The sequence below is a fragment of the Nomascus leucogenys genome, chromosome 14, assembly GCF_006542625.1.
Source record: "Nomascus leucogenys isolate Asia chromosome 14, Asia_NLE_v1, whole genome shotgun sequence".
Lineage (NCBI taxonomy): Eukaryota > Metazoa > Chordata > Mammalia > Primates > Hylobatidae > Nomascus > Nomascus leucogenys.
Window position 1 is genome coordinate 70,084,587 of NC_044394.1, and position 27,013 is coordinate 70,111,599.

At 41.0% G+C, this 27,013-nt stretch overlaps 1 protein-coding gene and 1 non-coding gene across 6 annotated transcripts in view; both read left to right on the plus strand.

Moving 5' to 3' along the window:
- The window catches only part of PTCD3 (pentatricopeptide repeat domain 3), a 31,612-nt gene extending 7,234 nt beyond the window's left edge, over positions 1 to 24,378 (plus strand). The window contains exons 5-24 of one of the 5 annotated variants that reach the window (XM_030827542.1): positions 2,751 to 2,819; positions 3,272 to 3,376; positions 5,176 to 5,299; positions 7,724 to 7,839; positions 9,926 to 9,987; positions 11,217 to 11,304; positions 11,677 to 11,737; positions 12,021 to 12,106; positions 13,368 to 13,512; positions 14,148 to 14,198; positions 16,857 to 16,946; positions 17,292 to 17,320; positions 18,530 to 18,636; positions 19,388 to 19,466; positions 19,560 to 19,650; positions 20,498 to 20,583; positions 21,048 to 21,196; positions 22,693 to 22,734; positions 23,158 to 23,316; positions 23,645 to 24,374. In XM_030827542.1, the coding sequence (XP_030683402.1) occupies positions 2,751 to 2,819; positions 3,272 to 3,376; positions 5,176 to 5,299; positions 7,724 to 7,839; positions 9,926 to 9,987; positions 11,217 to 11,304; positions 11,677 to 11,737; positions 12,021 to 12,106; positions 13,368 to 13,512; positions 14,148 to 14,198; positions 16,857 to 16,946; positions 17,292 to 17,320; positions 18,530 to 18,636; positions 19,388 to 19,466; positions 19,560 to 19,650; positions 20,498 to 20,583; positions 21,048 to 21,196; positions 22,693 to 22,734; positions 23,158 to 23,316; positions 23,645 to 23,735 (1,830 nt within the window). In that variant the 3' untranslated portion in view covers positions 23,736 to 24,374. The other 4 variants (XM_030827545.1, XM_030827543.1, XM_030827544.1 and 1 more) reach the window with 4 other exon arrangements.
- On the plus strand, positions 22,073 to 22,209 carry LOC115838471. Its single transcript, XR_004033496.1, has one exon. It is a non-coding gene; the product is annotated as a small nucleolar RNA SNORD94 (small nucleolar RNA).
- Positions 24,379 to 27,013: the final 2,635 nt, after the last annotated feature.

Genomic DNA, 27,013 nt, shown 5'->3' on the forward strand with positions numbered 1-27,013 from the left:
CAGAGTGAGACCCTTTCCCCCCTCGCCACAAAAATAAAATTAAATATAAAATAAAATAAAGATGGAGCTACCAAAGATAGTGTTGGGTCTAATGTGCACTGGTGTACTCTACCAGTTTCTGAAAAAGGACTTTACTACATCTCCCTACTTGCAAAGCATTGAGATTTTCAGTAGCTCACTTATCCATAAATAGGCACCTGAAATGTAAACATAGAAATGGACCTCTGAGATATTCTCAGCATTTCAATGAGAATGGCCCAGGGCCACCTTCAAATCAAAGAAGTTATAGAAATTATGTGTAGAATTGTGACTTATCTGGCCCTTAAAATCCAAGAGTTATTTGTTTATCCATTCATTCAGCAACAATATTTTGTGCCCTTATGATGCTTATCAAGCACTGTGCTGGATATAGAATTAGACACAGTTACTGTGTAGTTCTAGAGGGGAAGACTGAGGTAGCACTGAGAAGGGGTTATATCACCGAGACTGGGAAAGGAATTCTTTTTTTTTTTTTTTTTTTATATAGAGACGGAGTCTCCCTCTGTCACCCAGGCTGGAGTGCAGTGGCGCGATCTCAGCTCACTGCAAGCTCCGCCTCCTGGGTTCACGCCATTCTCCTGCCTCAGCCTCCTGAGTAGCTGGGACTACAGGCGCCCCCTAACCACGCCTAGCTAATTTTTGGATTTTTAGTAGAGACTGAGTTTCACTGTGTTAGCCAGGATGGGGGGAAAGGAATTTTAAGCAGACATTTTAGAAAAGACAGCTATGTGGAGAATGGGAAACCTTTCCACTTGAGAGTGTGATAAAGAGCTTAACATATCCAAAACCAAACCCCTTTCCCTCCAAACATTCCTCACATATTTCTTTGCCATCTCATTAATGGCAACTCCATTCTTACAGCTGCTCAGGCCAAAATCCTGGGAATCATGTTAGCAAAGCCTTTGTTTATCCCTTCAAAAGATATGTATGTGTGAGGTCTCCGTGACCACTCCCAGGCTAAGAGATATGACAGCAAGAAGATACAAAGCAAAGTCAGCAAAGAGACAAAAGGCTCATTGGATAAAGACCAGAAGAAATCAGTCACAAGCTTCCAAAAGACCTCTCCAGAAGATTCAACACAGGACATGCTTAATTCCTCCATCAGTGACTTGTGACAACACATGCAAAGTGTCTACCAAAGCTCATTAGAGACCCAGTGCCCAGAGTTTTTAGGGGAGGCTGGCCATGTAGACCACCCACTGGCTGGCATATATTATACCAAGTTTCCACACTCCCAGAAGGAAAGCAGGTGTTTGGCACAAAACACGTTGTACAAACAGGTTAGGCACAGTGAACCATTCTTAGCAGTTCTAGGAATGGTGGGAACCCTTCCGATATCCAGATTCCCAGATGGCAGCCAAGGGCCAGGCTTGGAAGCAGATGTTCCTAAGGATAGTGGTTTCAGGTCTGTTAACTCTTTTCTGCACAATATCAAAATTTTAGATGCCTGATACCACTACCAATCACCTTGGTTATTGTCGTCTTACAAGTCTGGATTAATTGCAGCAGTCTCTGTCATCTCCCACTGCACCTCCCTACACACTGCTCTCAGTTCAGCAGCTGTAGTGACCCTGGATCATATAACTCTTAAGAATTCAACATTGGCTTTCCATTAGTATAATTCAAATAAAAACTGAAGTTCACAACAGGGCTCCTAAGGTGAGGCTCAAGGGAAAGGGGATTTTGAAAGGGGTAGCAGAAAGCTAGGTCCAAAATAAAATACTGCCTCCAGGTTCCAGGTATGAGCAGCTTTCCCTTGAGAGCTGCAGGGAAGCTTCTGCGCCCCCTCCCTGAGGAGTCCAGGTCAGTAAAACAGCGTTAAGGATATAGGATAAGTTTTTGCTTTGGAATAAAGGCCCAAGTAAGGCACTCAGACACAGAAGAGTATAGAGAAGGCAATTCTGGGACATTTCTCAGTGGGGCCCCTGGTGGTATTGGAGAGTTGATTATGCTCGGGTTTAGGGAGCAATTTTAATGGGTAACAGGACGTGGGAGAAGCTTCTGTTGTTCACTCCTGAAAGGGCACTGTGATATCTTCCATTTGGAGGAGGGACTCTTGGTGAAGTTGAGCGTGGGTGGATAGTGACCTTGCTTTGGAGGAAATCCTATTCTGGGATTCTGCTGTTAGGACTAGTTAATTCAGATGATTCTTACCTAGAGTTTAAAACAGTCCCCAGTGATAGCAAACTTAAATATTAAAATCAGCCATGGGGAGGGAGGCTTAAGCCATTGTTTGCTTTGCATAATTAAAGGCAAGTCTTGTAGAGCTGAGAGTACAGTGCAGGTGTTTGTCTTTTGTCTTCCTTCTCTATGTATTCATGTATATATGCCCACACACATTTGCGCATTTAGGTTACATACATAATTACAACTTACGGAATTTTTGTTTATCAAAACTCACAAGGTCCTCTTAAAAATTTAGCTCAAAGACTTGTGGGCTGGATGCAGTGGCTCACGTCTATAATCCTAGCCCTTTGTAAGACAGAAGTGAGAGAACTGCTTGAGGCCAGGAGTTTGAGACCAGCTTGGGTGACACAGCACGACACCCTCTCTACAAATATTTTGTGAAATGGCCAGCTGTGGTAGCACACACCTGTAGCCCAGGCTACTTGGGAGGCTGAGGCAGGAGAATCCCTTGAGCCCAGGAGCTAAAAGTTACAGTGAGCTGTCTTCAAAATAAATATAGAAATTGTATTATGTCTTTTCCACAGGATACCACAGCTGTGCCTTATGTGTTTCAAGATGATCCTTACCTTATACCAGCATCCTCTTTGGAATCTGTGAGTATTTTCGTATAATTTTCCAGTATTTTATCTCGCTGGTTTGTATACAACAGTACATAAATAATTTAGTTGTAATAACCTGGGAAAGGTTTACAAATGCTGAGAAATGGATAGACCTTGTGAACCCTTTACTGCTTTTTTCAAAAAGATGTACATATCATCAATGGGGAGAGGATTTTTGGTTTTGGTTTCTAATGCTTAGGGCTTTTTCACACTGGAGTGAGCCACTCAGTTTAAATGGCTTGCTTTTTGTATATTTCAAGCTGTGTATAAGATGCTAACTGAAATTATATCACAGTAGAAAAGATGGGATAGTCTATAATTTCTAATTGGGATTCTGTGTGTTGTTGCATTTTTTTTTGTGAGGGGGGAGAAATTCTTGCTGAGAGTGTAACTATAATCTTGCTTGAGTTTAAATTACATGTATTTAAATCTTTTTCTTTATATAGCGTTCATTTTCACTGGCAAAGAAATCTGGGGAGAATGTGGCCAAGTTTATTATTAATTCATACCCCAAATATTTTCAGAAGGACATAGCTGAACCTCATATACCGGTAAGGAGAGGTAGTTACATTATTTACATAATACTATTTTAAATGTAAATTAAACCAGGCTTTCATGGCTAATATTTCAGTAGCCATTTGAATACCCTCAATATTTGGATGATAAGCCTTTTAAAATGTGGAGTTAGCTTTGATCACAAGACTAACTTTTTAAAATTCTTTCTGTATTTATTTGCTCATCTTAATATTTTCCCCATTTGATTTTTGTGACACCATGCTCTTAGATCTTTAATTCTATGACTGAAATTTCCTTCACTACCTCTCTATACACATCTTTCTCTTCCTTTTTTTTTTTTTTTTTTCTTGAAACAGGGCATCATGCTGTCACCCAGGCTGGAGTGCAGTGGTGCAATCATAGCTCACTGCAGCCTGGAACCCCTGGGCTCAAGTGATCTTCTTGCCTCAGCCTCACAAGTAGCTTGGACTACAGGGGTGTGCCACCATGCCTGGCCAATTTTTTTTAATTTTTAGTTTTTGTAGAGAACAGGGTCTTGTCTCACTGCACAGCCCAGGCTGGTCTCAAATTTCTGGGCTCAAGCAAACACCCTCCTCGGCCTCTGAAATCTCTGGGATTGCAGGTGTAAGCCACTGCTGCTTGCCCTTGATCCGCTCTTTTTTGTTTGTTTTTGTTTGAGATGGAGTCTCACTCTGTTGCCCAGGCTGGAGTGCAGTGGCGCGATCTTGACTCACTGCAACCTCTGCCGCCCGAGTTCAAGCAATTCTCCTGCCTCAGCCTCCTGAGTAGCTGGGATTAGAGGTGCCTGCCACCGCACCTGGCTAATTTTTGTAGTTTTATTACAGACGGGGTTTACCATCTTGGCCAGGCTGGTCTTGAACTCCTGACCTCGTGATCCACCTTGCCTTGGCCTCCCAAAGTCCTGGGATTACAGGTGTGAGCCACCGTGTCCGGCCTTAATCCGCTTCTAAAGCATGGGTATCTTTCTTAGATTGTTATGCTCATTTTCTCTTTTTATTGTGTATACTCTTCTGTTTCAGTGACCCTCATAATCCATTTGGTACTCTTTTGTGTATCTAGCCTAGATCCCTTTACTTTGAACTCCACATTGTATTTCCAGCTCCCTTTTTGTTCTGTAGTTTTGGAGTGAGGATTTATGCAGTGTAGTGGGTATTGTGCTTAGTGCTTGTCCATATAGTGGTGAGCAAAACAGATGTGCCCCTGCCCTCCTGAGTTTGTTGGTGGAAGTACTAATCTCAGACTCATCATATCTAAACTGCTCCCATACCCCCACATCTCTCTGCTTCCCAAAGCTCAGAGGGAAACACACACTTCTTGTTTTCATAGTAGAACTTGTAGATAGATGAGGAAGCCAGTGTGATTGTGTAAGTCAAAATATTAAAATCCTGAACTAAGACAGTGGCAGTGGTGGAATAATCATTTGTTGGTTATCTGCTTTTTCCATTAGATTGTGAGTACCCCAAAGGTAGAGAATGCCTTTCGTCTCTGTATCCCCAGTGCCAAGCTTAATGTCTGGGGGTAAAGTAGTAGGCATTCAGAAAGTACTTGAATAAGTTAGTGAATGAGGTAAAATCGCATACCTTGGGTAGTATTAAATGTTTAGAGGATACACAGCATTAGAGATGAAGGGTTTAGTTCCATTCCCTGTGAAGACTATCATGTTACAATGATCAATAGTATCTGGTGCAGGAAACGTGAATTGGAGCAGTGAAGTTTTACTTTGGTATGTTGGTGATAAAAATCTTGTCCTAATCGGTTATCCTTTCCTCACCTTTACCTGTTTGTAGTAACTTTAGTCATCTTGTTTTCCTAGTGTTTAATGCCTGAGTACTTTGAACCTCAGATCAAAGACGTAAGTGAAGCCGCCCTGAAGGAACGAATCGAGCTCAGAAAAGTCAAAGCCTCTGTGGACATGTTTGATCAGCTTTTGCAAGCAGGTGACTGAGTTCGATTAAAGCCCCTCTAATAACATGGGCTTTGAAGTGGGCCCCAGTTATATGATTCAGATATTTTGAGTAAAAGTTACAGGTCCTGCTGTACTTACTCTGCTTTGATGGCTGCGTGCTTTATATTTTTAATAGTTTATTTCATTTTTAGCTTAAGAGTTATTTAAGAATTACAGGCGAAGTAGAATGGCAGCTTTGTTGGTTTATTGTAGCACTGGTAGAGAAATTGTATCACCCTTCTACCTTAGCTTCTGTTTTTAACGTTAGGTAGGTGCACAGTGCTCCCAGATTTCCTGTACCCTTATTCTTTTTTTTGAGATGGAGTCTTGCTCTGTCGCCCAGGCTGGAGTGCAGTGGCGCAGTCTCGGCTCACTGCAAGCTACGCCTCCCAGGTTCACGCCATTCTCCCTGCTCAGCCTCCTGAGTAGCTGGGACTACATGCACCCGCCACCACGCCCAGCTAACTTTTTTGTGTTTTCGGTAGAGGCGGGGTTTCACCATGTTAGCCAGGATGGTCTTGATCTCCTGACCTCGTGATCCACCCACCTCGGCCTCCGTAAGTACTGGGATTACAGGCGTGAGCCACCGTGCTCAGCTTTCCTGGACTCTTTAAGGATGTTTGGAAGATTGGGCCACAACACACAAGAAAGAAATATGTAAAAAGAAAAGCACACTCAACTAGGATCAGGGGCTTTGATGCTGGTGCCATCTGTGTCACTAATTGTTCTTAGCGTTCAAAAAGTTACTTAATTTCTCAAAGCTTCTAGCTCTAAAATTGTGTGGTTCTCTGAATTGGAGCTGGATGTAAACTTCCGGAGCTACACATGTAAATAGCACAGCTGCTAAGTCACCATGAAGATGTACATATAGCAACATCAGAAGCAGCTGGCATTAAGTTTTTAGAATCTAGAGTGCTATTCGGTGATTTAGAATAAACATGGAAGTGGTGGAAACTGGACTGAATCATTATACACTTGAACACAAGAAACATTTGCAGAAAGCTATGTTTGAGAATTTTGGTGTGTAGATTGGTACAGCATCAGATGTATGTCTGAGTGATGGCAATAGATTATAATTTAGTGAGGCACTTCCCTCTGCTTGTTAATATGATTGGCATCTGGTGTGAGTCTGCATTCAAGTTCTTAGTGCTAAGGCTTGTCTTTTTCTAGTTTTACCCCCTTTATTGGATAGGTTTGTGCAGTCCTTCAGTAAAGACAGGTGTCAGACCCATAGCTCAGTAACAAAGTGAGCTAACATACCAGGGAAAGGATCCTAGAACATTTCATTGTCAGGCCCCTAATAAGTGCAAAACACTGTGCTAGCCATTTCACATACTTAATTCTACAATACCTTATTCATTGGTGTGTTTCATAGTAATCTTATGATGGTAATTATTAGGTAATTTTTCCAGAGTCTCATAGCTTTGAGATGTTGTGAACCAGTTGCTTCTCCATAGCCTGTACCCAGTGCCCTGCTTTCTCTTCTGGACTTTTACATTTCCTGATGGGCATTTTAAATTTATCAATGTATTTTGTTTAGGAAGATAATTTATTGGCTGGGCATGGTGGCTTACACCTGTAATCCCAGCACTTTGGGAGGCCAAAACAGGAGGATTGCTTGAGCCCAGGAGTTCAAGACCAGCCTCGGCAACATAGAACTCATTGCTACAAAAAATTTAAAAATTAGCCAGGTGCAGTGGCACATACCTGTAGTCGCAGCTGCTCGGGAGGCTGAGGTGAGAGGATCACTTGAGCCCAGGAGTTCAAGGTTGTAGTAAGCTATGATGTCCTTGCACTCCAGCCTGGGTGACAGAATGAGACCCTATCTCAAAACAAAAAGATACATTTACTTTTCTTATAAGACAGCAGATTATATCTCATACTTCTCTTCCTCCTGCTCCCTTTTTAGCCTTTTTAATGAGTGTCAAGATGAGAACATAATGTTTTGAACAATTTTTAAGAGACTACTATAGTTAGACAATTATGCTAGTATTTCTAGGTAAGTTTTTAGTGAGTATCTGGATCCAAATGGAATAATTCTGCTTGCGTTTGTTCAAATGCACCTGGGCTGGGGGAACTAAGTGGGGATAGTTTGCAGTGTGTTCAGTTTGGTGATGATAATTAAAACCATGAAGTAGTTTGAGGATAATGAGTACATAAAATAAGTGAGCACAGGTCCAAACTTCATCTTGTGTTCCAGTCTTCTACGTCAAATTACGTGGTTAATAGGGGTTATGTCCCTGTCTACGTCACTCCAGGTGGTTAAGTTGATGTTGAGTGCGTAAAGTAGTGGACAACATTAAGTATGTAGCCATGAAGACCACCGCTAATATAAAAAAATGACGCATTTTAACCTAACAGGCTTTAGTTCTTCGTTGTTTCAAGGTTTCTTTCTCTTTCTGTCTCTTGCCCACAGGAACCACTGTGTCTCTTGAAACAACAAATAGTCTCTTGGATTTATTGTGTTACTATGGTGACCAGGAGCCCTCAACTGATTATCATTTTCAACAAACTGAACAGTCAGAAGCATTGGTAATAACTGTTGGCCTTGATTTTTTTTTTTTCCTTAAGCTTGTTTTTGAAGAAATTGCTTTTAAAAATAAGATGAGTTGTTTTGCCATGTGTCAGGGTAGTAGAGATTTGTACTGAGATGTGTGGTACTATAGCCTTGATAAAAAGTGGTACAGGAGGAAGAGAGATTTTAAACAGTTACTTCTGTCCTAGTTTACTTTTTAACAATATGCTGTCCTCACCTACTTCATATTAAGGCAAAGCGTTGATCAGAAATGTTTGGGCTGGCCTGTGTCACTTAGAGTAATAACATGATGTATTCTGGCCAGGGAAAGACTCCATGGCCTGGGCCCCCTCAAAAATTGATACGTGGACTTAGAGGAGAGAACACTGGGCTGGAGTCAGAACAGTAGTGTGCTGGGGGCCGCCTGTAAGCTGAGTCATAGCCTCTCTCTCGACTCGTGAATTTTACTTCTAGAACTAGGTCTCAAATCCTTTGGATCAAATAGAGATGCTCATGTGACATTTTTCATAAGGAGGTATTTATATTTGCAAAAATGTTGAAAACAATCTAGATGTCCAACAGTAGATGATCAAATTATGATAAAAGTTGTGTGGCCGTTGAACACATTAGAGTAGATTTGTTTGGGTATGGAAGCATTCATCCAATAAGTGGGAAACAGGCTATCAGCAGTATATATTCCATTTTTGTAAAAATGTTTTTACAAATGCATAAGAAAAAAATCATTTAAAAAGTGTTTCTCGGTGATGGGATTATTGGTGTTTTTCTTTGTTTCTATCTTTTATACTCTTTGCCCAACTAAATGTGGATTTCTTGTTTCCCCCTCAGAGACAGGGTCTCACTCTATCACCTAGGGTGGAGTGCAGTGATGCTATCATAGCTTACTGCAGCCTTTAACTCCTGGGCTCAAGTGTTCCTCCTTCCTCATTCTCCCAAGTAGCTGGGACCACAAGTGTGGGCCACCATGCCTGGCTAGTGTTTTTTGGGTGGGGAGGGTGGGTAGACATAGGGTCTTGCTGTATTGCCCAGGATGGTGTCAACTCTGGGGCTCAAGCGATCCTTCAGCCTCCTAAAGTTTTGGGATTACTGACCACTGCACCTGGCCAAATGTGGATTATTTATGTAGAGAACCTTACATTTTTAAAAGTGCATAGGCAGTAGGTTGCAGTTACACCTTGCTTTCCGGAGCATCACTTCGTGAAGCCCTGCTCTGGTTGGCCCTCTGCCTCTCTAGCCCCAGCTCTTGAGGCAGCAGGCTACAGAGCCAGCACTGACCTCTGCAATGCCAACCAAGCCTGTATTGCTCTACGTCAGCCTCATCCCAGACCTTGGTTTATAAATAAAGACAAGATTTAGTCTTGTAAGAAGTCTTGCCGGGTGCAGTGGCTCACACTTGTAATCCCAGCACTTTGGGAGGCCGAGGTGGGTGGATCATGAGGTCAGGAGATTGAGACCATCCTGGCTAACATGGTGAAACCCCGTCCCTACTAAAAAAAATACAAAAAATTAGCTGGGCGTGGTGGCACGCGCCTGTAGTCCCAGCTACTCTGGAGGCTGAGGCAGGAGAATTGCTTGAACCCAGGAGGTGGAGGTTGCAGTGAGCCGAGACCGCACCACTGCATTCCAACCTGGGTGACAGAGCGAGACTCTTGTCTCAAAAAAAAAAAAAAGTCTTAGTTTGCTTGGGTGAGTGTTAGGCATTAACTATATGTTGTTTATCTTGCTTTCACCCTAATTATGACAGTTTGTATGGATCAAGCCAGATGTAGTCTCTGAGCAAATATGCTGTGTTGTTTGGTTTTCCTCTTTCTATCTGAGGACCAGGACAAACAGGGAACTGGCTTCATCTTGTCTCCACTCTGTCACTTGTTGCTTTGAGAGTCAACTTGGCTTTTCATCTGATTTGCACTTAAGAAATAAACTGTCTAGGTGTAAGCGTTATTGGGCTTCCTCTTTGCCTTCTGCTGGATCTGTGTTTCCTTTATTTTTCTGAGTTCCCTTTGCCTTTCTGATTTTGAGTAGTCTGACTGAGAAATGCATTCCATTGCCTTAACTTTTATTTCTCTTGATGATTATTCATTTCAGGAAGAGGAAAATGATGAGACATCTAGGAGGAAAGCTGGTCGTCAGTTTGGAGTTACATGGCAGTATGTCACACGTAATTAGAACCTTGAATTACAGTGTCTTACAGTGCATGGAATATGCCCCATCACCCCGTGAAGATGTTTTCTTGTGATGTTCTAAAATAATTGATTTTTATTGTGCAATATAAATTTCACTATTTGTATTCATACACATTTAGACCGTTTTTCAATAAGGTCTTTATCTCCATTCAACAACACAAGAATCTGTTGAGAGGTTGACCCTTTTTTTTCCCCCTCATCTGTTTAACTCAGCATAACTTTCATATGGTGTGGTTCCTTTGGTAGTTTCATTAACAGTGCTACCTTGGAATATATACCTCTAATTCTGAAAGATTTAATACTTTTGTTTACTAAAAATATCATAGACACTAGAGTGTACTGCTAAATTAAGACCACTGACCAACATGTGGACATACACAGCAGTTCGAATGAAAGGTAATAATTATATTGAAGATTTGCTGGGTGTCTAAAAGGAATATATTTCATGTGAATGTCTGGAGAGGGAAAGCTACCATGATTATCTAAAATTGTTATTGAAGTGATGAATTTGATAGGATGAAAGATTAAATTCCTTGGGGTAAGCTGGACGCAGTGCCTCATGCCTATAATCCTGGCGCCGTGGGAGGCCAAGGCAGGTGGATCACTTGAGGTCAGGGGTTTGAGACCAGCCTGACCAACATGGTGAAACCTCATCTCTACTAAAAATACAACAATTAGCTAGGCGTGGTGGCACGTGCCTGTAATTCCAGCTACTCGGGAGGTGGAGGCAGGAGAATCACTTAAACCTGGGAGGCGGAGGTTATGGAGTGAGAGAAGAGTTAAAAGTACATATGCTAGAATATGACCAGAAGGATCCAAAAGAAACCATTTTGCCTCTGGGAAGTAGTATCTGAAGATTGAAGAAAGGTGAGGAAACTTTACTAGGGACTTTGTCATACAGTTGCATCTTGTTTTTAATAGCATAGATATTTATATACTTGTTTATAAACTTTTCATTTTCAATTCTAATTCTGCCACTTAACCTGCAAAGCCCTGACAACACATTAAGATCGTTAAGTCTTGATTTTCCCCATTTTCAAAATGATAATAACCATAACGCCCTGTAAGAATTGAGATGATGTATGTAAAGTACTTGTCACATTGCCTAGAACATAATAAACCGTCAGTAAATGGTGGTAGCTCTCATTGGTATTTCCTGTTGCCCGGGTTCACATTTACTCTCTTGTGTCTAGAGCAAAAAACAACGCTGAGAGAATCTTTTCTCTAATGCCAGAGAAAAATGCCCATTCCTACTGCACAATGATCCGAGGAATGGTGAAGGTACATTTGTTTTATTTATTTTTGTCTTTCATTTCCACCGATCAGGGTGTTTCAGCCTCAGAACCACTAACATTTTGGGTCAGGTAATTTGTTGTGGGGTCTGTCCTGTGCATTGTAGGATGTTAGTAGCTCCCTGGCTTCTACCCACTGGATGTGAGTAGTACACTCCTCCCCCACTTTCAGTTGTGACAAATAAAAATATGTTCAGGCATTACCAGTGGATAGAAAACCCCACTGCACTAGAGTATGAGCTTCATGAGAACAGGAGCCTGATCTATTGAGCCTGAGCTATATTACCAAACTCTGGGACAGAAATGTGCAAGGACTTCTTAAGTAAATGAATTTGATGATGCTTAATTTTTCCTTTTCCAGCACCGAGCTTGTGAGCAGGCATTAAACTTGTACACTGAGTTACTAAACAACAGACTCCGTGGTGAGTTTGAGAACTCCCCTTCGTCCCTTTCTCCGTTTCCTTCTTTCTCTTAATTGTCTGTGTGAAGGCTTTGGATTTTGCCTCAGTCATTGGCCTACACTTTGCCTTTTCCTGAGGCATAGGTGATTGAAGCAAGAGTAGAGATCCAGAGAGGAGAGTAGTTTTGCAGTTTTGTGGACATGTGATTAACCAAGGGACACACAGGAATGACTGCTTTGCCTTAAACTCAGCCATTTAGGGATTAATCTTCAACCCAAAATTTTATCATTTTATTCTTTTACAGCTGATGTATACACATTTAATGCAATGATTGAAGCAACAGTATTCGTGATAAATGAGAAATTTGAGGAAAAATGGAGTAAAATACTGGTAAGGAGGAATCCTCAGTTTATTTTTTAATAGGGCTTAAATACTCTCTACCAGAAATACATGGGCTGGCCAGGTGTGGTGGCTCAAACTTGTAATACCAGCACTTTGGGAGGCTGAGGTGGGCAGATCACCTGAGACCAGGAGTTTGAGACCAGCCTGGCCAACATGGTGAAACCCGTCTCTACTAAAAATACAAACAATTAGCTGGGCGTGGTGGTGCACACCTGTAATCCCAGCTACTTGGGAAGCTGAGGCAAGAGAATCGATTGAACCCGGGAGGTGGAGGTTGCTGTGAGCAGAGATTGCACCATTGCACTCCAGCCTGGGCAACAGAGCAAGACTCCGTCTCAAAAAAAAAAAAAAGTACATGGGCTGGAGACAGCATTGATGAGCATGTGTATGGCAGTCACTGTGTAGCAGTTACCTGTTCACTACCCTTTCTGCAGCCCTGGAACTCAGCTGTGTCTGGCATATAAGAAGAAAAAGTTACTTGACCCAGAGTATACAGCTAGAATTCTGGACCATTTTATTCGTTTATTTTTCATAGTAGTTTTTCTGTTACAAAGTAATGCATATTTGTTGTCAAATCCTATCAGGTATAAGTTCAAAAAGTTGAAATCACTGGGTTGATTCTTGCCTAGTAACTTTAGAAACGGCTGGGCATGGTGGCTCATGCCTATAATCCCAGCACTTTGAGGCTGAGGCGGGTGGATTACCTTAGGTCAGGAGTTTGTGACCAGCCTGACTAACATGGTGAAACCCCGGCTCTACTACAAAAATACAAAAATTAGCCAGGCATAGTGTTGCACGCCTGTAGTTGCAGCTACTCAGGAGGCTGAGGCAGGAGAATCGCCTCATCCCACGAGGCAGAGGTTGTAGTGAGCCAAGATCACGCCACTGCACTCCAGCCTGGGCAAGAAGAGCGAAACTCTGTCTCAAAAAAAAAAAAAAAAAAAACCACTTTTTTATATCATACTAGTCTATTATTTTTGCGTCTTTTCTTGGAAAACTCTCCTAGGTAGAAGACTGAAGACAGTTGACCACCTCTGTCAAGTGGGGTGGGTGTTTGAATTAGCAGGCTCCTTTAAAAGGCAGAATCATGGAACCTGCTAATCAATAAACAGTTCTTAAAATAGGGATATAGTTACTAACCTGCTTTAAACATAAGTAAGAAAGCTAAATTCTTTATTTTGTATGAAACATAGATTATTGGACAGATGACCCAGGCACGAAAGATACTTGTTGTTTTTTATTCAACTAGGAGCTGCTAAGACACATGGTTGCACAGAAGGTGAAACCAAATCTGCAGACTTTTAATACCATTCTGAAATGTCTCCGAAGATTTCATGTGCTTGCAAGATCGCCGGCCTTACAGATTTTACGTGAAATGAAAGCCATTGGAATAGGTGAGGATGTGCCCTTGAGTACTCTGAGGACAGAGACTGTGCCAGCCAGAGGTTTCAGGGCTACATAAGCAAAGAGCTTTAAATTATCCTTCTGCTTACATAATATGTTGGAAGTTTTCTTTCCACGTTTGGCACATTTAATTACATGTACTTATTATAGTGGGAGTGCCTTCATCATCTTAATGTTCATTAGTATTTTAGGTACTTTGTTTGTGGATCTGTTGAATCTGAGGAGAAGTGATTGCTTTGAGTTAGCTAGTTTTAAATTCATGACATTTTCCCAGCATAATTAGGTATTTGAACCTAAGTGTGTGCTAGTGTATTGTATATTTTTCATTAATTACTTTATTGAAAGTTGCTTTGGGAATCAATTCACTTCAATGTGTTTTACTGTTCTCAGTGAAGAATGTGACTAGTAAGTATTTGGACTTTCAAAAAGTGATACAGTCTTCATGATAGTTTTTCACCTTTACATTAATGAGTTGGAAAATATCTTTGTTCAAAGGAATAGAAATGCATATTTTGCTTAAATATTAACAATATGTTTTTAATTCAGTGTGTCTCAGTAAACTATATTTTGGATTGCTGTGTTTTTACCTCATTGTTTATTTTTTCTATCTACCTGGTAATTTGAGAACCCTCGCTGGCAACATATCACCATATTATTCAGCTGTTTGATCAACGTGGTATGTATAGCCTTAAATTGTGTTAATTTATGTAGAAAATTGACCAGCTTTCTTGAATGTATGTGATTAATTGTTGTAGGTTATCTTCTCTGCATATGAATTAAGAAAAGAGAATTTGTAAATTAACCTGTACCGCCTGAGCAGAAAGTTGTGGCTTTTTTTTTAGAGACAGGATCTTGCTCATTGCAGCCTTGAACTCCTAGGCTCAAACAGTCCTCCCTCCTCAGCCTCCTGAGTAGTTAGGATTACAGATGCCCACCAGCATGCCCAGCTGATTTTTTTTTTTTATTGGACAGGGTCTTACTACCTAAAATTATTCTTGAGGGTAGCAATCTTGTTTGTGGTCTAAAACTTGAGCTGGAGGGGTGAGGGTTATGGATTGTAGTGGCAGTGATGTCGTACAAACAGGAATTGGGTAGAATGTATTTTGGTTGAAGTTCCTTTCGTTCTCTGGAGCTATGCTATTTAATACCGTAGCCACTAGCCACATGTGGCCAGTTAATTAAAATTAAAGTAAAATAATAAATTATTTTGTCACATTATTGCTCAGTAGCCATGTGTCTAGTGGCTACCATGTTCAGTGATGCAGATTCAGAACATTTCCATCTTTGCCAAAAGTTTGTGGACGTTGCTGCTCCAGAGGAAAGGTAAACTTATTGTGAAGCGTTTTGGGAGGACCTCAAGGCTCCATTCGTTGTCCACTTTTAGGTCAGTTCCAGTGGGAGCTCTGCTCTGTAGATGGACTTTGAAGAGAGACACACCTGAGCTGAGATGTCCACTCTACCATTTATTACCAGCTATGTCAAAGTGACTGGATACCTACCTGAGGAATAGCAGCAGGGTGTGGTAGTTAAATGAGTTCCACACCGTGTCTGCTACTGTGCTTGGAAGGCACATATGAGGCACTCAAAATCTTTTGGGTCTTATCCATTATCCCCAGCCTAAGAAATAACCCTTGAGTTCAGAATTGACAGTTCTAGTCATTCTTTCTTGTGGATAGACTATAAAAATTACAGAAGGGAACTTGATTCTCTCTGGTTTGGAGGACTAACTTTGTGAAATCCATATCCTCACCTGTATAGGCAAATTTTATCTTTAGGAAAAGGAACCAGTTAATTGACTATACCTTGGAAACAGGTAAACAGTTTCAATAATTGTGTCCCCTAAAATTTTGTTCAACCTTGGTGAGATTGTGATGGAGCTAGTATTTCTGACCCCAAAGTATGTTCCTTTCCTCTATAACTCTCATCACTGGTTCAATTGCTAATCAAAGTCAGATGTACTTACATTTCATAAGTAACAGCCAGGACTGGGGGATGGGGGATCTGGGGGAGCTGTGTTGGTTTGTCTTATGTATATAAATTGCCTGTCTGCAACAGTAATTTTGGCTTACGCCTGTAATCCCAGCAATTTAGGAAGCCGAGACAGGAGGATTGCTTGAGCCCAGGAGTTTGAAACCAACCTGGACAACATAGACCTCCATGTCTACTAAACATGAAAAAAGTATCTGGGCATGGTGGCGCATCCCTGTAGTCCCTGCTATTCAAGAGTATGAGGCAAGAGGATTGCTTGTGGCCAGGAGGTTGAAGCTGCAGTAACCTGCGTTTGTCCCCCTGCACTCCAGCCTAGGTGACAGAGCAAGACGCTGTCTCAATAGTAATAATAGTTTCTAGGGATTTACCCAAAAGAGAGAGCCTAAAATAACCTAGAAACAATACATTGAAAAGAGAATATTATGTAACTAATAAAATTAAGACTGTTAGCAAAGGGAAGCATGCTTGAGTAAATTGTGAAACTCTATCTGTACTGTCATTACAGCTCTACTACCACGACATACAGCACAGGTAGGGAAAGGAGCGTAGAGAAATATTTGACTGGGAATATTGCAGATGATTTTCTGACGTATTAGTGCTCAGCTCATGTTATTTTTAAGAACTGCCTTGTCCATTAATTCTAGTTTACTTTTTCTTGACCTCATTCTGATTATATTTAAAGGGAACACAAATGATTACTAGCAAAAACCATTTTTGGCCGGGTGCAGTGACTCATGCCTGTAGTCCCAGCACTTTGGGAGGCCGAGGCGGGCAGATCACGAGGTCAGGAGTTCAAGACCAGCCTGACCAACATGGGGAAACCCCGTGTCTACTAAAAATACAAAAAATTAGCCAGGCGTGGTGGCGGGGGCCTTAATCCCAGCTGCTCGGGAGGCTGAGGCAGAAGAATCACTTGAACCCGGGAGGCGGAGGTTGCAGTGAGCCAAGATTGTGCCATCACACTCCAGCCAGGGCAATAGTGCAAGACTCCATCTCAAAAACAAAAAAATTTTTGTTTTTCCAAGTATGCTGGTTTGGTGAGGGAGTGTGTGTTACTGTCTGCCGCCTACTCCAGTAAGTCAGGCTTCATATGAAGAGACTAAAGGAAGGGGAAAGTCTCAGTGGAGCACATGAACAGAGACCTGTGATTATTCCAGATTTTACAGAGAATTGCTCTCTGCAGGGTATAGTGTTTCCTTTAGCAAGCATTGGCCTCCACCCAGCTCTATGCGAGGACCCAGGCTGGAGGTGGAGGAAGGAGAAATGTGTCCCTTTGTATTAGGTACTGTGAGTTTGGTGGTGGTAAAGGAAGTGGATTAAACACATTTGCTTTCTTGTTCTGCAGGAAACCCTTCAAAGAAATCATCCTTCATCATTTATGATATAATGAATGAATTAATGGGAAAGAGATTTTCTCCAAAGGACCCGGATGATGGTATGTATAGCAATCACTTGCGTTTTCCTCCTCTAAAGACAGAGGGCCGGTTTCCCTGAGTGCCAGTTAGAGGCCTTGTGATCCCTATAGCTTAGAAGTATTTTTTTATTTTATTTTTAAATAAATTTGAGTACATAGTAGGTATATATAGCTTAGTAATATTTGCCATGATCTTTCTGAGAAAGCCAAAATGTCTGTGGCACGTTCCTGCCTTTCTTAAGTTTTTACGTTCTTAGCTTTATCTTGATGTTACCAGTTTTGTTGGCAGGATTTTTGTTAATGTTACTGACTTGAAAATATATTTTATCCATTGTAACCAAAGCTCTTGTGAACTTTGATTTTCAGATAAGTTTTTTCAGTCAGCCATGAGCATAGTAAGTATCATTTCTTTATTAATTCGCTATCTATTTCCTAAATTAATCTGTAACTGGAGGGTTCTCCCTGGTTCTGTTCACTTTCTAACTCTTGTGTTCATGTCTTTGCTTCTGTTTTTTCTTTTTTCTCTAAAATCTATAATTTTTCTTTGAAATGGAGGTTCACTGTGTCACCCACGCTGGAGTACAGTGGCTCACCGCAACCTCTGCCTCCTGGGTTCAAGCAATTCTCCTGCCTCAGCCTCCTGAATAGCTGGGACTACAGGTGTGCGCCATCATGCCTGGCTAATTTTTGTATTTTTTTTTGGTAGAGATGGAGTTTCACCATGTTGACCAGACTGGTCTTGAACTCCTGACCACCTCCCAAAGTGCTGGGATTACAGGCCTGAGCCAACACGCCTGGCCTAAAATCTGTACTTTTCAATCTCATACTATCCCTACCCTTTGTTTATTGTTTACATTGACATTTTTCATGCCCCTGAATATTATGAATTTTCATAATATTTCAGATTTGCCTGTTAGTAAGTTAAAATTGATAATGGTTTTTATTTTAGTTTATTTAATCATGCTTATCATAGGAAAAATTTCAAGCAGTTTTAGGATGAACCCTGTTCCCTAAGGGTAATTTAATTGCTTTACTATTAGATTGGTGCAAAAGTAATTGTGGCCTTTGCCATTACTTTCCATGGCAAAAACCGCAATTACAAAAGCTGCTACTTTCAATGGCAAAAACCACAATTACTTTTCACCAACCTAGTATTTAGTGTGGATCCTCGCAAGGTTTTTACCGTGGGTACTCAAGTGTATGTATATCCAGGCATACTTTCAGGGTGTTTTATTTATTGACAGCAATCAGTATTTCATAGTAAGAACTATAACTTAACTTTCCTGTGAGTAGATTTTGGAGTTACTTCATGGAGATTTTTACTAGTCCAGACTCTGCACTACAGGTGTCTTTTGTGCACTTGATCAGGTGTTGTTATAGGATTAATTTCTAATGGTATAATTGCTAAATTAAAATAATACTGTAATAAATTTCACAGAACTTGGGATTTGTCTCTCCCCCATTTCTTGTAACTTATTTGCTGTCAACCAATAATACGTTGAGTCAACATTAAGTATTTTCACAAGGTGCTCTACTGTTTTTATTTATTTGTGAACCACTGGCTGACGGTATCAGAGTGATACTTACTACTTGCAAATTTTCAGTGCTCATCTCTCAGAGATCTAGAACTTGCCTACCAAATACATGGCCTTTTAAATACCGGAGACAACTGGAAATTCATTGGACTTGAACATCATCGTAATTTCTATTAGTAAGTGTGTTGGAAACGTATCCTTTTTCATGAGTTACCAGATTCTGCAAGTGGGAGGCTGTTGACGTCCCTTCATATCTCACCTCTGGTTTCAGGCAGCATGCCAATGATCAAATAGGACATGTTAATTGAGCACTTAGGAATTAAAGCAGTGGTAAAACTGCCAGATTTGAAAGACTAGTTTGTGTCCTTTAAGGGTTTTCTTTTTTTTTTTCTGCAACACTGTGAAATCCACATATCTTTTTCCTCTACCCACTCTCATTTTACATTTTCAAGTTGTTATAGCATGGTGAGCCCTGAAGATTTCCTCTCACCTCCCTTGCTTTTGTATTCAAAGATCAAGATTCTGGAACCCAGAGATACTCCCTAAATGGGTTTGCTTTTAGGCAGATAAGAACATGAATTTAAGAAGGCAGCATGTTAACAGATGTGTGAGAATTGTTTTCTGTGTATCCAAATCCTTGTTTCACGTTGAATGTTTTTAAAATGAATTTGAAATTCAGTATCTATTCACTATGACCTAAGAGTATAGAGGAAACAGTTAGAAATGACCAGTTGAGGGTAGGGTGTTTAATTGAGAAGTCAGCACATACTGTCAGCTCTTAAACCAAATAATTGGCTCATTTAACTTCAAATTGTAAGTATTTTGAAATTCTTTGTAACATATAATATGCTGTAATTTAAATCCTTATTTCCCCTTTTGTTAGACATAGGGACTTTATACTAAACATACTTTTTGCTTTCGTCACAGTTCCAAGTTCTTCGATTTGATTTGTCTAATGGAACAAATCGATGTCACCTTGAAGTGGTATGAGGACCTGATACCTTCAGTAAGATAGTTCATTTATTACTTATTATTTATCATTCTAGATGAATTGGGTTTCTGCAGATTAATGCTTTAAAAATGTGTTTCTCTTAATCAGGTTTACTTTCCCCACTCCCAAACATTGATACATCTTCTCCAAGCATTGGATGTGGCCAATCGGCTAGAAGTGATTCCTAAAATTTGGAAAGGTTAGTTTTACTTTTTATGTGCCCAGGTGCATCTCACCTCAGTATCCTCTATTTTGATAAGGAATGTGCTAACATTACTGTTAGGGATGAAAACTTCCATTTTGACTGAACTGAATGTGTTGAGATCTACTTCAAGGTCATGTGCTCATGTTGCATGTTGGCTATCAGGAGAAAAATTTGTTGAAAATGACTTAATCCCTTCGTGACATAGGAATGAGCTGAGTTTTGTGCACCTGTTGTGAGATATGACCCAAAGAAAATAAATGCTAATGACGTGGCAGACCCTAAATCTGAATAAAGGTTTTTGACCCGAAAGCCTGTGTGATTCCTCTGTGCCAGTGTTGCCTCACTTTGCTAACCACAGTCAGTGATGATTATGTTTCCAAGTAATAGCCATGAGCATCACGAATCACGCGCGTGTGTGTCTTATGTGTATAACTTGGCTGCAAAATGAAATAGATACTCTGTATCTTTCACTAGGTGACTACTGTACTATAAAGTCAGTAGGCTCTAGTCCTGCCCTCCTGCTTCACATGACTGCTCTAATGAGTAATAAAAGTATATCAAAAATTCCCAAGTGCTATAAAACAACGTCTTACCACGTGGAGCTGGTGGCCGCTCCCATGTAGTGCACATGCCGTGATGAACACGTCACTGGAACAAGGCCCAGGCATTGGCTTTTACATTTGTTCCACTGTGAATCCTGGTGGGTTTCTGGAATCCTGGGATAAGCCTAGAATAAATAACAGCAACTTATTTTTACCCACCAAAAAATAGGTTGACAGTGAACAAGAGAGTGTTGGTTTTACATAACAATGATCACTCCTTATTCCTTTCTTGTTTCAAGATAGTAAAGAATATGGTCATGCTTTCCGCAGCGAGCTGAGAGAAGAGATCCTGATGCTCATGGCAAGGGACAAGCACCCACCAGAGGTAGGCCTGTAACTCACCAGCCAGTATATCCTCCCATACTGAGGTCTTCTTAAGGCTAGCTTCCCCGGTTTCACCTGCCATTTTGGAGAGTTCTGCCACCCAAACCCATATTTGAGTGATGATACATCTAAACATATCTTGCCCTTAGCAGAAATCTGTTCTTAAAGTTGCCCTTTTTCCTGTAGTTCCAAAACAAGCAACATGAAATTAGCTTCTGTCTTCAGCTTGCTTTTTAAAAAATCTCCATCTACAAAGGAAATGCATAGCTGAATTTGAAAGTTGTGGCTAATCAAAATACTTAGGACAGGGTCCTTTTTTTATTAAATTACTTGTGTGCTATACACATAATATATTCAAATGGTAAAATGCATTGCTCAGATTTTAAGGATCCTGTGTTAAGTCTCCTGAACTGAAATTCTCATAAAATCAGTTAGGCAGTTCTGCTGACTCCTAAAGCTTCTCAGCTTCAGGTGGCATTTGCTGACTGTGCTGCTGATATCAAATCTGCGTATGAAAGCCAACCCATCAGACAGACTGCTCAGGATTGGCCAGCCACCTCTCTCAACTGTATAGCTATCCTCTTTTTAAGGGCTGGGAGAACTCAGGAAGCCTGGTGAGTACAGTACCACAAGTATACACTTAGAAGCTTTTGTATTTGGATCTAAAACATTGACCCACGCTGGTAGAGGTTCTTTCATTTGGCCATATGACAAGTATTTGATTCGGGAACTTGCAAATACCAACTAAAAAGCAAACTTTTGGAAGAAGACAATATGCATGATATAGTTGAGATAAGGCATAGTTCTCTGAAACCATAGGCTGAGAATTATCTTTCTACTTTCTGTGTCTATGGACAAGTCAGTTGCTCAACCTCATTACTCCACTTGACTAAAGATCAAAGAAATATATGATCAAAGAAACGTAGTTTTGAAAATGTTTTGGTCATTTGGGTTATTGAAGTATTTTTGGATGCTTCTCCCATCCCACTCTCCAGCTTAAAATGTGGGCTGTGTACTTAGACTTCTGGAAGCTGGCATTTACGCACATTAACTAAACTTGGCCTTGACCACAACCCATCCTTGGTTGGTGCCACTGTGTTCTGGTTATGTTTTTATCAGCACTTCATTCACATACTAATTTTTAGTGTTTGTGAATGGGAACCTTATGCATATTCATGTTTCCAAAAATGAGCAAAAGGATCTTTTGTAGAGGTAGTGACAGGTGGTTTTCCTGTATTTTGTTTTGTATATAAATGTGTGTTCTGAGAGTCATAAGTGGGGGGTGCTTGTGCATGGCTCCTTGTACAAGAAAGTAACTTTATTTGAACATCTGATTGCTAGTCAACTATCTCCAGGAAAAGATGATGAAGGCTTGTTTTTGAGGTGTGGCTCACACACGTCTCTCTAGCAACTATACTGCTAGTGACAGAGACGTATGACATTTGCATTTGGTTGTTAGCGCAGGCAGTTTGGCACACACTTGATACGACCAGGCTGTGATGATTGGCGCAGGGGTACGGACCTCAGCTGAGTCATGGGAGCTGAATGTATGTGTTTCTCCTTTGTCCTGCGTGTGGCAGGCTGATGGGGAGCACTTACATGAGACTGTTGCCTCAATCTGAGCCTGCACTTCATAACAGAATTCTAAGACAGACTGAACCCCTGCCGTACTTTAAGAGAGGGAGACAGCATGGTTCTGTTCTATGCCTCTTTTCCAGCTGTGCACAGGATGGATTCCCTCCTTAGAAGGACAGTGGTGATCCCTTTTCCAAAATGCTTGAGACCAAAAGTGTATGGGGTTTTAGATTTTGGAGCATTTTTGGATTAGGAATATTCAACCTATACCAGCAAATCTCGACATTGGCAGCATATCAGATTTACCTGTGAAAATTGCAGTGTAGATTCGTTTGGGGAGTTTAAGCACCTGCGGTGATTGTCATGTACACACAGGGCTGGGAGCTAGTAGAGCCCACAGATGTGTGTCTTTGGGAGCTTACAGTATAGTTAAGAAAAGGGCATTTAGTCTCTGATTTCAGAGGGAAGACAGCTATAGTATCTGATTGCCTTGTTTTTCTAATAGTATTCATAATCTTCTTCCTTTCTTGAGCAGGAAAATGTTGGGGCTTTTCAGGAAGCATAATAAGATTCCTAGGTAAGTTGAAATCAACCAGCTCTCTTTGGGTACAGCCTGGAAGTAGCCACATTTGGAATTTCTTCACCAGCCTTAGCCACTACATTTGGGCACTCTGCTGTTAGGCAAGCATACCGTCAACTCCCTACTATCCAGGGTATCCTGAGGCAAGCAGTTTTTTATCTGTGCTCATGGATCATCATACATTGGGGCTACATTGAATAGATCATCATGAAGTCATATTGAATGAATGTTGATAATCCCTTTGGCCCTGTAGACTTTCTAACCTCACTGGAAACAAATAAAAATAAATGTTAGACTTCATCTAATTTTGTCTCCAGAAATACTGTTGGGAATTCTATTACTGAACTTACACTGGATCTTGCCTATAAATATTTTACTGAAGGGGTTGGAGAAAGTTCACACTTTGCCTTTCTTTTACAGAAGTGAGTTGCTGAATGAGCTTATGGACAGTGCAAAAGTGTCTAACAGCCCTTCCCAGGCCATTGAAGTAGTAAAGCTGGCAAGTGCCTTCAGCTTACCTATTTGTGAGGGCCTCACCCAGAGAGTAATGAGTGATTTTGCAATCAACCAGGAACAAAAGTAAGTGGGCACCATGAAGCAAAGTTTGTAAAATGGAGACCTTTCGTCCATCTGCCCATTCAAAATGTTCATAGCTTTCTATCCCTTCTATTTCCTTGCAAAAAGTCAGAATGTAGTAATTTAATGACTATTTCATTTGTCATGCAAGTCAGGAAAGCCTATAGATTTGACTGTTAGAACATTTTTGTTTCTAATATAGTCTGATGCAGCTGCAGGGTCCCTTTTTCTGATTTCAAAACTGACAGGCTATAGGTGAGTGTCAGAGACACCGAGAACCCCAGCACCCAGTTGAATTGCAGTGTAATCCTCCATTTTCTTTTCTTAACAGGGAAGCCCTAGGTAACCTAACTGCATTGACCAGTGACAGTGATACTGACAGCAGCAGTGACAGCGACAGCGACACCAGTGAAGGCAAATGAAGGTGGAGATTCAGGAGCAGCAATTGCCTCACCATAGCTACTGGAATCACACCTGAGAACTGAGATATGCGAATATTTAACATTGTTACAAAGAAGACAAGATACAGATTTGGTGAATTTGTTACTGTGAGGTACAGTCAGTACACAGCTGACTTATGTAGATTTAAGCTGCTAATTTGCTACTTAATAACAATCTATTAATGCACCATTAAAGGCTTAGCATTTAAGTAGCAACATTGCAGTTTTCAGACACGTGGTGAGGTCCATGGCTCTTGTCATCAGGATAAGCCTGCACACCTACAGTGTCGGTGAGCTGACCTCACGATGCTGTCATTGTGCGATTGCCCTCTCCTGCTGCTGGACTTCTGCCTTTGTTGGCCTGATTGCTGCTGTGATGCTGGTCCTTCATCTTAGAAAGGTGTTCATGCAGTTCTATCACAGTTGGGGTTGGGTCAGTAGTTTCCCAATTTCAGGATATTTTGATGTCAGAAGTAATGCATCTTAGGAATGACTAAACAAGATAATGGCAGTTTAGGCTGCACAACTGGTGAAAATGACTGTAAATAAATGTTGTAATTAGTGTACACATTTGCATTTGTTAATATAGCCGCTGCCATAGTTTTCTAACTTGAACAGCCATGAACGTTTCATGTCTCCCTTTTTTTTTTGTCTATAGCTGGTACCTATTTTAGTGGTTGAAATGAGAGCTAGTGATGACAGAAGGATGTGGAATGTCTTCTTGACATCATTGTGTATTGCTGGTAATCAAGTTGGTAATGACTACTTCTAGCAGCTCTTACCACTATGACTTAAATGGTCCTGGAAGGCAGTAAGTGGAGGTTTGCAGCATTCCTGCCTTCATGAGGGCTTCTACCACTGACCACTTTGAACATACCTGGCTCCCAGATTTACTTAGGTACCCCATGAGTTGTCCACATGAGCAGCTTCATCTTTACCTTGCCAGAGTTGACAATTATGGGATGCTCTAGTCTACTTATACTTGTGTTCCCATCTGTCTGCCATCCTCTGAAGGCCAGGACCCAGTCATACATCCTTAGGAACCAAAGTATGGTTTGTGTTTTCTCTTGGAATGTCAGGTCTTAAGGCATTTAATTGAGGGACAAAAAAAAAACAAACAAAAAAAAAAAAAAAAACGATATAGTAGCTAGCTACTTAAGCATCCATGGTTATTGCTCCATATCAAAGCAGATTTGCAGGACAGGGAGAGTAAATTAGGCTTCAGTCTTGGTTTACAGCTTCCAAGGAGAGCCTGGCCACCTGAAAGGTTAACTCGGTCCCTTCCTGTCTCTAGTTCATCAGCACCTGCAGATGCCTGACTCTTGTTAGCCTTACTATTCAATACAGTCCTTAGATTCATGGTATTCCTCTTCCTATCCGGGCACCAATTCTGAATCACCGTGTTGCTCTGCAGCTAGAGTTGATAGGAGAAAATCCATCTGGGTAGATGGTCCATGAATTTGTAGTAGACTTTCAAAATGAGTGATTTGTTAGCTTAGTAGTTTTAAGTTTGTGGTACAGATCCTCCAAACCCATACTCTGAGCAATTAACTGCCTTGAACATAGAGAAAAATTAAGGCCTCATAGGATGAGTCTGCATTCTCTGTAAATGCTTATTTTATCATAGTCTTTAGCCTCTACTCTCAGTAAAATGTTCTTTTTGGCTGGGTGTGGTGACTCACACCTGTAATCCCAGCACTTTGGGAGGCAGAGGCGGGAGGATCACTTAGGTCCAGGAGTTCGAGACCAGCCTGGGCAACATAGTGAGACACCGGATCTACAAAAAAATAAAAAGCCAGACCAGTGGTATGCATCTGTGTCCCAGCTAATTGGGAGGGTGAGATGGGAGGATTGTTTGAGCCTAGGAGAGGGAGGTTGCAGTGAGCCATGATTGCACCGCTGCACTCCAGCCTGGGCAACAGAGCAAGACCCTGTCTCGGAGAAACCAGAATTTCGGAAGAGCAAATGGGGCTGAGTGCGGTGGCTTATGTCTGTAATCCCAGCACTTTGGGTGCCAACATGGATTACCTGAGCCCAGGAGTTTTGAGACGAGCCTGGGTAACAGTGAGACCCCCCTCCCTACAAAAGATTTTAATAATTATTTGGGTGTAGTGGTGCATGCCTGTAATCCCAGCTACTCTGGAGACAGATGGGGGGATTGCTTGAGCCTGGGAAGCTGAGGCTGCAGTAGCCGTGATTGCACCACTGCATTCCAGCCTGGTTGACAGAGCAACCCTTGTCTCCAAGAAAAAAAAAAAGCAAATGGGATTAAGGACTCTCATGGAATGGGAAGGGGAAAGGGAATCTTACTCTATGTGGAATAAACTTGCTCAGTGTTGCCACAGAGTTACATTACCAATGTGTAGCAGTCAGAAACTAGACTTCTAGTTTGGTTCAACATTTGAGGATTGTTTTATAGCCATCAAAGTATTCAAGAGGTTGGATGGCACTCAAAAGATTCTACATGTCTAGAATCAAACTCAAATCTGGCACGTAGGTGCTTCTTAGTAAATGCTTAACGAATGCCACCAACTCTGCAAAGTATTCATTGATTTTGAGACCTTAGTCATGTTGCTACTACAAGTAGGGCATATGACCGCCTAAGAAACAGAACTTCGAGAAGTCCTAACGTAACCACAGTAAAGCAGACTCCCCTTTCAGCAACCTCAAAGCAAAAAGAAAAAAAAAACCATTTAGCTGCTATGTAAACACTATACCAAGCACTAGGCTTAGAGGAAAAGATGTCAGATTGTACTGTCACTGGTTATGTACCCATATTCTCTAAGATAGGGTAGCATTTGTCTTTCAAACTGCAGGGTTTGAAATCAGTTTTTGTGGGTGATTGGAATTTTTTAATGAAATGCATTAGAACATCTAAGCACATCACATACAGTTTTGTGATGGTGCATTTTTGCATTGCAGTATAGATCTGTGCATAGATATATACATTAGGTGTAGCAAATCGTGATGTAAATTTTTTACTGCTGGTCATGGTCAAAAAGTAAGATATGCTATGAAATTAAATCACTAGGAGCATGGATGTATAAGGCAGGTTTTATAGAACCATTTAGATTCAACATTAATGGTAGAGTGGCATTTTACCAAAAAAATGGGCGTATTTGATTTGGGTGCTGTAAGGCAATTTGCTAGGACATGGGATAATCAGATTACACAAAATCTAGGCAGTGAACAAGTCTTAATCCTGGCCTAGGAAATAGCCTATTAAAAAATGCTGTCGGCCGGGCGCAGTGGCTCACGCT